Source organism: Cibotium barometz, chromosome 25, assembly GCF_041138505.1.
Source record: "Cibotium barometz isolate CiBa-2024 chromosome 25, ASM4113850v1, whole genome shotgun sequence".
Taxonomy (NCBI): Eukaryota; Viridiplantae; Streptophyta; class Polypodiopsida; order Cyatheales; family Cibotiaceae; genus Cibotium; species Cibotium barometz.
The window spans coordinates 39685520-39698365 of NC_141070.1; the positions used below are offsets into that span (position 1 = coordinate 39685520).

Genomic DNA, 12846 nt, shown 5'->3' on the forward strand with positions numbered 1-12846 from the left:
TTGATTGTATTGTAATTAGTCCATATTAGGTTCGCATTAAAGGTCCTAAGTGCTTCTAGATTAGGTATCAGAATGGTTTCAGACAAGTTTTTTTTAGTTTTTCTCTTTTTGCTCCTGCTAGGCTCACATGTTCAAGTTCACGTCGCTAAGCTCACGTCTACAGATGCACATGTCTAGGCTCACATCTGGACTCACATCACTTGGCTCATGTATGTAGGTCCACGTATGCAAGCTCGTGCCTTTTTTTGTACAAACTCGGCTCACGTAATTTCCTTTTATAAAATTGGCCTATCTAGGGCATAAAAATCTAGAAACTAGCCTATGACAGAATTGTTGTGCACTTATTGGGTTATAAGTGTACTTAATTCTCCATTAATTAACGAAGGACAAGAATTTTCCTTGAAATCTAAGCCGGTACATATTGTATGACAACAAAATCTTTCAAGGACATGGGTAGGTGTGTCTGTACGGGTCTTTAAGGCTATAATAATTAGTTTATACTATATTAGATATACTCTAAGCTCACATCCTCAAACTATACTATTAGGTGTGTCCATATGGGTATTTATGGCTGTAATAATTGATCTATATTATATCAAATATACTCCAAGCTCACGCCCTCAGACTCACGTATGCAAGTTCACGTGTCCAGCCTCACAGCTTACGTCTCTAGCTTATGTCTCTAGACTCACGTCTCATGTCTCCAGATTCATGTCTTTTTGTATAGAATTGTGGCCTCACATCCTCTACTCGAGAGCTGATTTAGCTTGGTTTTTATGATTTTTTAAACTTGATGAGGTATGTTTAGTGTTTCTAATTCTAATTAATAATTGTGATGCAACTAATTAAGTGATTTTTTATTGTTTTTAGATAATTTTACATGCTTCTACTCCACCAATTCACAGAAACTCGGGCGAAGTGACGAGGCTCCATGAACGCGACTGCTGTTCTGCTGTGCAGAGGGGGCTGCAAGACCATGTATGAACAATTTATGAAAAAATATGAAATGCATGAAACAAAATAAGCAATGTGATTCTACCTCAATCTAATGAAGCTCAATGCTCATGTTTTCGGCCTACTCCTAATCACAATTACTATGCTAATTCTTGGATCAAAGCAATGAAATCTAAGCCTCTTAGGCTCCAATTTCATGCAAATCATCAAAAAATCAAGGTTTTACTCTACCTAGAATGCCCTAATGTAAAATAAACTTCAAATAGAAATCAAACACACAAACAAACTTATCCAATGCTCTAAAACGGTATGTTTTTGGAAGCGTAATCCCCTCATCAACACGAGACAATATTGGGTGATCCCAATAGCTTGGAATGGGCAAAAAAACGAAGTTAAGTCCTAGACTAGTCCTCGAGAGCAATAGTGCCAAATATGTTCAAGTCAAAGTCTTACCTTAGCCTTAGCGAAGCATGTGTCGTTGGATTTTGCCTTAGAGCTACAAATGCAACTTCCCACCATGGGTGCACTAGCTCGTCCATCTCGCGTCCTCACTCCGTTGTCACAACAGAATGCTCCTTGCTCTCAATGCCTAGATAGAGACAAGAAGAGATAGTACTTCGCAATGGTTCTCTCTTACTCAAAGCACAAAAAGAAGAAGCTAACTGAAGAGGGAAACCTACAATCAAACCTATTCAAGCATGCATTCATCTGGCATGCATGAATTCAAAAGCACGTATAAGCAAAGCAAGAAGAGAAAGTGAGAACTCACAAGAAAACTACTTCAAAGAAATGATTATCCCTTGCTTATTATCAAAAATGACTTATATACAAGTGACTTATACACTAAGTCCTTAGACTTCCCTATTTGACATTAAGCATAGAGTAAGATCGCTTGATATGTCTCAATGCTATCTTACAAAAGATAAATGCCCGTTCGTGTGGGTAAGATGACAAAGCAGTCTACAATGGGTCGAGCGGGTGAAACCATGTTAACTGATGGAAGGGTTAACAAGGGTTCAAGCCCCTTTGGTCCCACATGCACAATGCGTTGGAAGGTGTCCACAAGATGTCTATTGTGTTAACCTAAGACCTAAGTTAAGGGTCTAAGGAGGGTGGCTTCTAACACTTTAATCTTAAACTGCCTTCACATAGAATGAACCTTATTTTTGTCACCTTATTTTTTTCCCCCAAGAATTGTCACCATATTTTACAACACCCAAAAAAAAAATTTAAAAAAAATCCTACTCTCTATCCTTCCCTTTTCCTCTCATTTTAAAAACAAAAAACTTTTTTAAACTAATTTTACTCTCTCACATAGCTCATAGCTCATATGGCTCGGATTTGACATTCCCAACTCATAGCTCTCGTTTTTGTTTTCTTTTGAGATTATATGGACACTATTGTATCACTTTTGGTCTCATAGATCCATTGGGCCTTCTGAAGACGTTTAATATAACTCTCTCTCTCTCTCTCTCTCTCTCTCTCTCTCTCCTCTTTTTATCTCTCTCCCTTCTCCTCTAATTAGACTGACCACAAAACCTTGCAAAAACTTCATCATCAAAGACAACTTTTACACTGCCCTACCTATATTCAAGCAATAATCTCTCAAGTTGTACATGCAATCTCTAGAGCACTACAATAATGCTGAATATTGGAAGCTTGGTTTCCTTGAAGCCCACACACACACACACACACAGCACAGCACAGCACACAGCACACAGCACAAAAGAAAGAAAAAAGCACTCTCAAAAAAATCTTCCCATAAGTGCGAACATGATCTCCACACTTCCATGAAGGCTTGCAAAACAAAGTCTGTTCATAGAAAAACAAAAAAAAAGACAAAAAAATCCTGAACTTCAGACTTTTTTTGGGTGAGAGAGAGAGAGAGAGAGAGAGAGAGAGAGAGAGAGAGGATAATCCAATGGACTACACGGCAGCTGACTCTGGTCATACAAACAATTTGACAAATATTGAGTACCTTACTTCATAGAAAGAGCCTTTATATAGGCCAATAGAAAATATGAGTTTCATCTTTACATATACCAAGATGAAGATTGAACTTTAGAAACCCATTAACAAAACAAATTACAGGTGAATGCCTTAGATAAGAAGAAATGAGGCCCAAGCTTTCGTTACATGATATCTTGGATCACCATCTTGAACCTCTCAAAGAATCTTGCAAGCTTCATATTTGTGAGACAAAAGGATAGGGCAAGTGTGCTTTCTATAGCCTGCCTTCTTTTATAAGAAGGCCCTCATCTTAGACCTGCTATACATTCGCGTGCAAAAGCAACAGTGCCATGCAGAGTATATTATCTTTCACTTGATCTGAGCTTCACCAGAGCTTCAGTTGGGTCACTATCATCATCTACAAACCAAAGCTTGAAATCTTGAAAGCGTTTGATCTTCTTTTCAAAACCCGTGATGTAGTTGTTATGTATGACAGCTTGTTTCCCATGTGTCTCGCTTCTCCATGTTTCATTCTTGAAATATAATCCTCCAGAAGGAAAGGCTTGCTGTGGTAGCACATAAAGCTTGACCTGCATAATATATAGGGTATGCAGTTGATGTATACTTTAATGTACATCTGGTTTTTCTTTTGAAAAAACTTGCAGAGTCACTGTTGCAATCAATTCACCAAAAAGAAGGTTTTCATAAAGAGACCATACCTTATCAGCTGTCTTGTTGAGTGCCCAGTTGAAGGCAGGCTGATCATTAGCCTTGGCCTTGGGAGACCAAGGCTGGGCTTCAAGCTCCTCAATCCATTTCCTGAGAATAAGCTTTCCACCATGTGTTGGGCGAATAAAAAGCATGCAACTACAGATATATGTGCGCCCCTTCTTCCCTGGAGGAGGCAGCTTATGTGAATGATCATGTGGCTTAACCTGCAAGTCGAGCCTATAGTGAGTAATGCACATACATCAGGCCGCTCACACAAATCACAAGGTAAAAACTTCACTTGAAGAATGCTAAATTTGATCAATTTCATTTACCAAAACGCATAAGGCCATCTTACACGAAACACTTTCTTTGAGTGCAGAAATGGATGTGACCTCTAAAGCCAGCAGCACAAAGATACCGCACCAGTACCCACTTTACAAGACCTACATCAAAGTTTGGAAAGCCTCACGTGTTCATTTTCGTCATAAAGCTTTGCCTAGCCAGCTTCTTGACCTGAAGTTCTCCTTCAAGATGACATGGAAATGATGCTCCCCCACTCACAGTACTCTTGCCCATCTCTTGATAACATGCCTACCACAGGGCAATAGTAACGTTTTGGGCACTTACAAGCTTTTGGGGTTTTGCTTCGAAACCTCCAATATAAAACAATTTTCATAGACTAAATATCTAAAATAACCACTAGATCTTGCTTGGAAGACCTTCAAGAGTCTTCCGGTGGACCGGAGAGCTGCATCCCTTCAGCATCTTAGGGACTCTCCCATACGTATTGATCAAATTGATGCAGCTATAGCATGAGTGGCTCTCTGGGATCTTTCATGGAGATTATCATCCGAGATGGCTGGGAGTCTTTTCTAGGATAGGCGTACCTTTGCAAGTCATTGCTCTCCCGGCCCCCGGCCCAAGAGGCCACAGATTTTATCATCTATTCTATCATGCCTGGATGGAGATTTAGGAGATGTAGCATGGAGGGGATCATCCCAAATACTAGGCTTAGTCCAGTGAGGATTGTTGGTCGTCCGGGGAAGCACTGATTCATTGATCCTTCTCCTCAAATAGTGACTCATGGCTCTTGGTGTTTGTGGCTATATGGTGGCAATCCTATCAAATATCTTCAGTGAGATCCAGGTGAGTGGGAGTGGATTGATGCCATCTCTTGATAACATGCCTACCCCACAGGGCAACATTAACGTTTTGGGCACTTACAAGCTTTTGGGCTTTTGCTTGGAATCCTCCACTAAAAAAAAAATTCATACACTAAATATCTAAAATAACCACTAGATCTTGCTTGGAAGACCTTCACGAGTCTTCCAGTGGATCGGAGAGCTGCATCCATTCAGCATCTTAGGGGCTCTCCCATACGTATTGATCAGATTGATGCAGGTATAGCATGAGTGGCTCTCTCGGATCTTTCATGGAGATTATCATCCGAGATGGCCGGGAGTCTTTTCTAGGATAGGCATACCTTTGCAAGTCATTGCTCTCCCGGCCCCCGGACCAGGAGGCCACTGATTTTATCATCTATTTGTCAAAATACGCAGCGGAGATGATAACCAAATCTGAGACCCCAAGAGCAAGTAGAGTGCAGAAAATAGACAGCACAAGAGAAGGAGAGAGATAGGCGTGTAACTCTTCTCTATACACAAGATCCCGAATACAAAAACAAGATACAATGATGTGGGGGCCATGGGGCCATTTTATATGGCCCCATACATGCAGTCGGCCTGTGCAGAGGCAGCCGACTGGGTCTACATGTCCACGACCAGCCCAATCTAGCAGTCGGCCAGCAAGCAGGAGAGGTCAGGGACCAAAAGGGGTAGTCGGCCAGCATCCAGATCCTCTGACCAGCAGTCGGCCAGCATCTGGATCAGCCGGGGTGCAGAAAGCTGCCTCCCACACCTGGTAAAATAGGGAAAAATGGGGGAAAAATACGAGTGAGGAAAAATGAGAAAACGCCTACAAAGGGCGGGCACACCCACAACAAAGGCCCTGGTGTATGATAAAGACAGGAGATGACTTCTAACACCCCCTCTCAGCTCCTGGCTGTGAAATCAACCCTAGGGAGCTGGAGTGCCCAGGTCCGCCGCATTGTCCTCCGTCGAACAATAAAGTAGCAAGATGTCACCAGCCAAGATCTTCTCACGTACAAAGTGATATTGTATCTCTATGTGCTTGGTCCGGGCATGGAAGACCGGGTTCCAAGCAATAGCTATACAACTCTGGATGACTGTGGGCTCCTTCTGTGGAAACCCAATCTCGCCTAGCAACCTCCGCAGCCACACAACCTCGCAAGCAGCACCACAAGTCGCCCGGTACTCTGCCTCTATCGAAGATAGGGCAATAGTTGGCTGCCTCTTACTGCTCCAAGAAACTGCTCCTGAGCCGAGGGTAAAACTGTATCCTGAAGTAGATCTCCTCGTGTCTGGATCTCCTCCCGAATCTGAGTCACTCCAACCTTGGAGTTTGACTCCATCCCCTCCTGTGTAAAAGAGTCCAAGATCCTTCGTACTCTGTAGATACCGCAAGATCCGCAATCCTGCGTCCCAATGAGACTTCAATGGCATCTCCATAATAGCCCCACGGAGAAGCTCAAGTCCAATCTGGTGTTCAACAACCAGATCAATGAACCAACCAACTTCCGATACTGCGAGGCATCAACTGGCTCACAAGGATCATTAACAGTTAACTTTGTATTTGGGTCCATCGGCGAATTAATAGGCTTGCAATTCTCCATCCCAAAGGCCTCAAGCAACTCATGAACATACCGTTGCTGAGAGACAAAAAACCCCATCTGGGTCTGCCAGATCTCCAATCCCAAAAAGACGTGGAGTAAGCCTAGGTCGGTCATCTCAAACTCCTTTGACAAGGCAGCCTTCGTCACACCAATGTGCTCCACATGACTGCCGGTGAGAATGAGATCATCCACATAAAGGATGATAATCGTAACCATGCCACGTTCCCGAAATAGATACAGGTTGGGATCTACAATCGATCTCTGAAAACCAGTCCGAACAAAGAAGGAATCAATCTTCTGATTCCAAGCCCTGGGAGCCTGCTTAAGACCATACAAGGCCTTACGTAACCTGTAAACCATCCCTTCTGATCCTGGAACAACAAAGCTTGGAGGCTGCACAACATACACCTCCTCCTGCAGGTCACCATTAAGGAACGCAGATTTTACATCCATTTGATACACTGGCCACCTCTGAGAAGAAGCAAGGGCAAGAACGGTCCGAATCGTGGTCATCCGTGCTGTCGGTGGAAAGGTATCCTCGTAGTCGATGCCTGGCCGCTGAGCATAACCTTTAGCCACGAGTCTGGCTTTGTGTTTGTCCACCGTCCCATCTGACGCATATTTGGTCTTAAAGACCCATTTGACACCAATGACTGACCGTTTCGACGGCCTCGGTACCAACTCCCATGTGCTGTTCTTCTCGATAGTATCAAGTTCCACCTACATGGCTTTCCTCTAAGTATCCTGTGAAAGGGCTTCCTTAACGGAAGTGGGCTCCTTGTCCTGCATAATATGAGACATCAAAGCATAGTTTACCTGAAGAAGCTCCCCTGTATTGCTTTTGTCGCGGACTCTGTGCGATCTTCGAGGGCCGTCCTCTATGGTCCACTCGGAGGGTAGCTCCGTGACACCTGACTCCCGAAGCGGGTCCAATAACCACCTGGGTATTCGAACAAATCGTGGAGCCTCCTGCCTTTGCGGATCTCTACTCCAGCTGCTCTGCTGGCTCAACCTCCTGTACTGACTGAGGTTGATCAACTGGAACAATAGTCTGGGAATCATCATCAGACTCTTTTGGATCTCCAAGAAGTGGCGGCTCCTCGACAGTGGATACTGGAACATGCTCATCAAAGACTACATCCCGACTGACAACAATCTCATTCCTCTCTGGATCATACAATCTGTATCCCTTGGAAAGAGAATTATACCCCACAAATATAAGCTAGCGGGATTTGCAATCAAGCTTCCCCCTCTGCTTCTTCGGAATATGTACATACGCATCACTCCCAAAAACACGGAAGTGGGAGACATCAGGTTTCCTGCCAAAGTATGCCTCATACGGAGTCATATTATTAACTGAAGTCATTGGAGACCGGTTGAGGGTATGGATAGCCGTTGCCACAACCTCTCCCCAAACCGAACTACTTGGAAGCCATGCAACTGTCGCCAAGCTAAGCAAGAGGGAATGTCACATGCACCCATGCACTCAAGTGCTATGTGACACTAGCTCATCATCAGTGCTACATTTGTACATTAATAGAACCTTTTAGGGATTTATTTGTCGTATGTCGTGACCCCATTGTGAGACCTACTCCAGGCCCCAGGGACATGTCCGGCACGAGCTACATAGGTCACACTGAAGCCTTAGGTGTCGGTATGTGTCACTTAACCCACTTGGAGAACAGAGCATTTAGGTCATCCTAGAGTAGATGCATGTAGCAAGCATCTTGAAGCAAAGGCTTTAGGCTCAGCCTTAGGGCCAGCCTTAGGTGGGCTCCCATAAGAGCCACCAGGAACCACAAAGGGCCAGCCATGGGCCTTAGGCCCAATTGACCAGCATGGCCAGCATGAAGAGGGCAATCGGCCAGTAGACAAAGAACTGCAGCCACGTATATGGGAAGTGCCTACAAAAAATAGCATTTTCAGCGTGTCATGGGCACAGATAAACAGGCCAACAGCATATGTGGATGGCCGATTTGCGGCATCTCTCTACACCTCTATCTACTTGTTCAACAATTAAAGTGGATTGCTTAAACTCACTCAAACATAAAGGTATAAAGAAGGCCTTGATGTGTGTTACACGATCATTCCGACCCCTCTCTCTCTCTCTCTCTCTCTCTCTCTCTCTCTCTCTCTCTGTGTGTGTGTGTGTGTGTGTGTGTGTGTGTGTGCAGAGTTTGGGGTGGCCCCGCTGGTTACAGATGCCCTTTTTCAGACTGTCACTTATATTCAACATGTATACATGCTTGACAGAGATCACCTCCCATGACTAGCACTAGAGTCCTCTATGCAATTATACGGCAAGAGGGAGAGGGAAAAATTGAGACGAGCTGGACTGCCCTCCTCAGAGACACGGCCACCACCATTACCGGCACATGCATGGTACGCTGAGGTAGTCGAGTGGTTTCATGCACATGGCATATAGATGGACCGTCTCCCCCCGTTTCAGTATAGCCTGGATTCCCCGTACCTTGATCTCTCACATCAGGAGATTAGCCGAAACATCCGGTTAGATCTACTCGGGCTACACATACACCAGACATGGGTGTCTCCGTCAGAGATTGGTAAGAAGTGTGAGTTCTACAAAGATCACTTCTTGAGACTCTCCGAGGATGGATTCTTTGAGATCCTGAGATACATACAGATACACATGTCACATGCCATGCGTATCACGATCGGCCAACTTAGGGTATCCTCCCACCGCCTCAGAGTAGAGACTAGCAGAGTTGAGTATATCCCACACGAGGAGAGGACATGTACAGTATGCATCACAGGAGCAGCAGTAGAGGATGAGGCCCATTATATGCTCAGTTGCCCGGCTTACTATGAGATACAGGGGAGATTCCATTGCCTCTTCCGAGAGGGATTCGGACCACTCACATGGGTGATACAGTTTGAGGATCAGAGGTGCTTGGGCATGTACTTGATGGAGCTCAGATGACACAGGGATGTAGTGTTGAGGCAGCATGCTGAGAGACAGCCCCGGCTCCAACAGGACACCTCACAGAGAGCCATCACAGATTTCTTTGTGGTACATACATCCACATCAGAATCTACTGCCCACAACAGTTCCTCTACTATGACATCAGAGCCCACCACTCGCACCCACGCTGCAACTCCACGCCCCAGAGGAGTTCTTAGTGAGAGAGCTCGATCCATTCTGCGAGCCAGACGTCCCCAACCTAGAGCATCAGGACCCTCCACCACACAGAGAGACGGATTCGTGAGGTTCTCCGCCGACATGTCACGCTCCCATCACAAAGGCCTGACATTCACTCCACCATCAGATCGGTTCTCGCCGAGGCGGGTATCAACATTAGCTCATCACAGCATATCTCACTCTACACACGATCATCTGTTGATCACATGTACTGTCACATGTTTTCATTTTATTTTTTCTTTCAGTTTTCCATGGCTCAGTATATCCATGGTACCATTGTATTACTTTTGGTCTCATAGGCCCTTGGGGTCTTCCGTAGACGTTAATATAACTCTCTCTCTCTCTCTCTCTCTCTCACACACACACACACGCACACACATGCACACACACATGAAAAGCATTGCACATTGGAGACATAAGACCTGGCAGAAAAGGTCCTTGGGAGACCCACTATTATACCTCCTGATCAGAATCACAGACGCCCATAGAGGCACAAATGGCTCTATTTGATCTCATTGGGTATACACCGGAGATTGTCGGTCAACTACGTAACTGTATCTGTCTCTGATAGATGATAGATTCCCTAATCTCACAGGAGACTCCAATGATTCCAGGGTTGGTTTATCTTTTTCAATGTTTTCTGGTAGAGTTTTTGAGATGCCATGAGCATATTCTATCACCGTACAACTAGTCACCATGTATTACTTTTGTCCTCTGAAGGACCAACTTGGGCCCTCACAAGGGAGACAGATTAGAAAATGTCAGGACAGCACACAAGGCTGGCAAGTGGGCAGTCCTCCATAAAGGGCAGGCCCTCACCTAGGAATTCTGCACCAAACGAGCCAACTCCCAGTCTCTATCCCACGAGTCCTCAGACCACAGGGACCTCACTAGTTGATCAATAGGTTTTCTTTTTTTGTTTGTTCACTTTCTCAGCCTGATGGGCTCTCTGTCTTCAACTGATGTTTTGGGCTTGTAATGGACGTATCTGTTTGTACAGGTCCCATAGACCATTTGTTGGCCTCCCGCAGATGTTATAATCTCTCTCTCTCTCATACATGCTATTGTCCATATCCAGCACAGTGACTTGCCCATACCAAAGCATGCGACCCATGATAACTAGCCTACTATAGCGGCATAGCCACATGCATCTACAGGGGAGGCTGTGATGGCAGTGATGCATGAGACAATGAACCCCAAATCTCAGCATCCCCTTAGTTGCAGCTGTTCTAACCCTCAGCAGCTCCTCTATCTCCAAAACAGAGGGCACAGCAGCCAGCCATGTGTGATCTTTCTGTTCTCATGCTTCTCACAGTATATAAAACATCATGCAAAGAAAAGAAAGGAAGACTGTCTCAGTGGACTATGGAGAGACAAGAAAGGGACGGTTTTCAGGAAAGGGGAAAGGGGGGGGGAGGGGGAGATGTTAGAAATGCCATAAGCCAGCTATTCGGTGCTGTTTACCATAGCAGTTTGGACCACCTTCCTCAGAATATTTACACGTAACCAGTTAAGCTTCTGCCAACAGCTTGATCACCCATGAAGGGGGGGGCTACACCTAGATCTCGTACCTCCTCATTTCAATTGAAGTCTAGCCGAGGTGCTCAGCCTTTAGCTTCAAGTTCACAGATGGGATCTCATTCATGAGCCTCACTCTGCCTTCAAAGCACCTTCTAGGAGGCCACTACTTACAAATAAGATATGAGTAGATCTCTTCTATTTCCACAAGGCTTATAACTGGGTGGATTGGCACGTCCTCTTGAGTAAAGGAAGACTTGTACATCATCGGATTAATGGCAGCTTAGCCCTATACTGAGCCACACAAAATCAGGTTCGTCTTGGCCTAGCTATAGTGCAACATGTCGTTGCATCCATCGACTGTGAAGGATGCACATCATGCATGCTCATGAATATAAGATTCATATGCTATACCTTGACATACACGCGCACATGCACATGGTGAAGAGGAAGAAGAATGTCTTACTTTAGCCAAGTCATCAGTGAAATAGATGTCATAATTGCCTTTGAAATACGAAAATGGGTCCTTCAACCAGACCATGTCGACATCATTGTACAAGACAGAGTAGCCCAGCTCCAATATTTGAAGCAAATGCCTTGGTCTCCGAGACGTGAAGTTGAAGAAACCCTACAAGGGTCAATGGGGGAAAAACCAGACGCAATCAAAATGTAGAGTGCCCATAGATCTGTGAGAATAACTGTAAGATTTATAGGAAATGTGATACACATACCTGGGACCCAAATCTGTGGGCCTGCTGTAGGGCAGGGGCAGGGGGGATAAGCACAGCATGACCAGGCCATTTCTCATTCACACTATACAATGTAGTATAGTCTTCAGCTATGACGAGAACACCATGATGTCTACCATGTCTGGCTATGCTGATGAGCCAATTGCTGAGGAAGGGCAGGTAGGGTTGGCTGACTGCGCACAAGATCACAGTGTCATTCTGTGCAACAGCCAGGACAGCTTCCTGCAGTGTGTATGAATTCCATTTCTCGTGCTTCTGGGCTATGGTGAGCTCAGAGGATCGTGGTAGCGCTGTGAAAGGGAAAAGAAAACCCAGCAGCAGAATCACTGTGACCAGCAGGCTGAGGGTGCCCGCGTGTGAATGGGACAATGGCCGCTGATAGTGTTGTTGGAAGGCGCCCAGATGCGCTTGCTTGCGAAGCATTGCTTTACCGATTCGCCCTACAAGGCCCTTAGGCTATGCTTCCTATTTCCATTGGCAATTTCCCTGCAATCAGCGCGCTACGCGGCAGCACTGTCTGTTTAACAGTGGAAGCCACGCCCTTTTAAGCCATTTCAGCGGGCTCATTTTGTGGTATTCACACATGTTGCCCCCTACAGGTGGCTTAGTCTCACCCTACATGTGTCAAAAAGACAAATATAGGCGGTTGAGATCTATCCTTGGCCTAAGCCTTCAGACTTTAGGACGGAGTCTTAGGCGACATGCACAATAATCACTCATCTCCTCCCACAACTTTTTTTTTTAATGCAAAGAAATTTAAATTAAGTATCAAAAAAGATACAGCACCCTAAGGTGAACACTGGAGCTTATGGACTTTCCTAAGCAGTAGATCCACAGTAGCTTTAATCTTCCCTCTCTCCCTAGTCCTTGCTAATACAAGACCTTCTACCACTAGATTCCTTGCTCTCCCTATGGAGCTATAGTCACAGCTGGAACCCCTGTGTAGTATAGCATTCCTAGATTCCCATATCCTGCTTAGTATCAAGCCTCTCAGTGTTTGCCACACTTGATATATGGCAGGGTTCATCCTGCCCTTGCACCCAATGACTGCT

General features: G+C 45.0%; 1 protein-coding gene across 2 annotated transcripts; it reads right to left on the reverse strand.

The window, feature by feature from the left end:
- Window positions 1-2937: 2937 nt before the first annotated feature.
- Window positions 2938-12401, reverse strand: LOC147624560 (UDP-D-xylose:L-fucose alpha-1,3-D-xylosyltransferase MGP4-like). Of its 2 annotated transcripts, XM_086819575.1 has the most exons (4): window positions 11777-12401; window positions 11512-11673; window positions 3624-3839; window positions 2938-3494 (listed from the first exon to the last, which is right to left on the reverse strand). In XM_086819575.1, the coding sequence occupies exons 1-4, from the start codon at window positions 12215-12217 to the stop codon at window positions 3267-3269; spliced, it is 1047 nt and encodes a 348-aa protein (XP_086675701.1). In that variant the 5' UTR covers window positions 12218-12401; the 3' UTR covers window positions 2938-3266. The 2 variants fall into 2 exon arrangements, with proteins under 2 accessions (XP_086675701.1, XP_086675702.1); XM_086819576.1 differs by lacking the exon at window positions 11512-11673 and having other exon boundaries at window positions 11777-12358.
- Between the last annotated feature and the right edge of the window lie 445 nt (window positions 12402-12846).

Bases quoted from the DNA above. Each gene is read 5' to 3' on its own strand.
- LOC147624560 (XM_086819575.1), bottom strand. From the start codon at position 12,217: ATGCTTCGCAAGCAAGCGCATCTGGGCGCCTTCCAACAACACTATCAG. The intron at 11,674-11,776 runs GTATGTGTATCA...TGACCCTTGTAG, and splicing joins CCCACAGATTTGGGTCCCAG to GGTTTCTTCAACTTCACGTC. The intron at 3,840-11,511 runs GTAAGACATTCT...CTCGACTTGCAG, and splicing joins TCACTGATGACTTGGCTAAA to GTTAAGCCACATGATCATTC.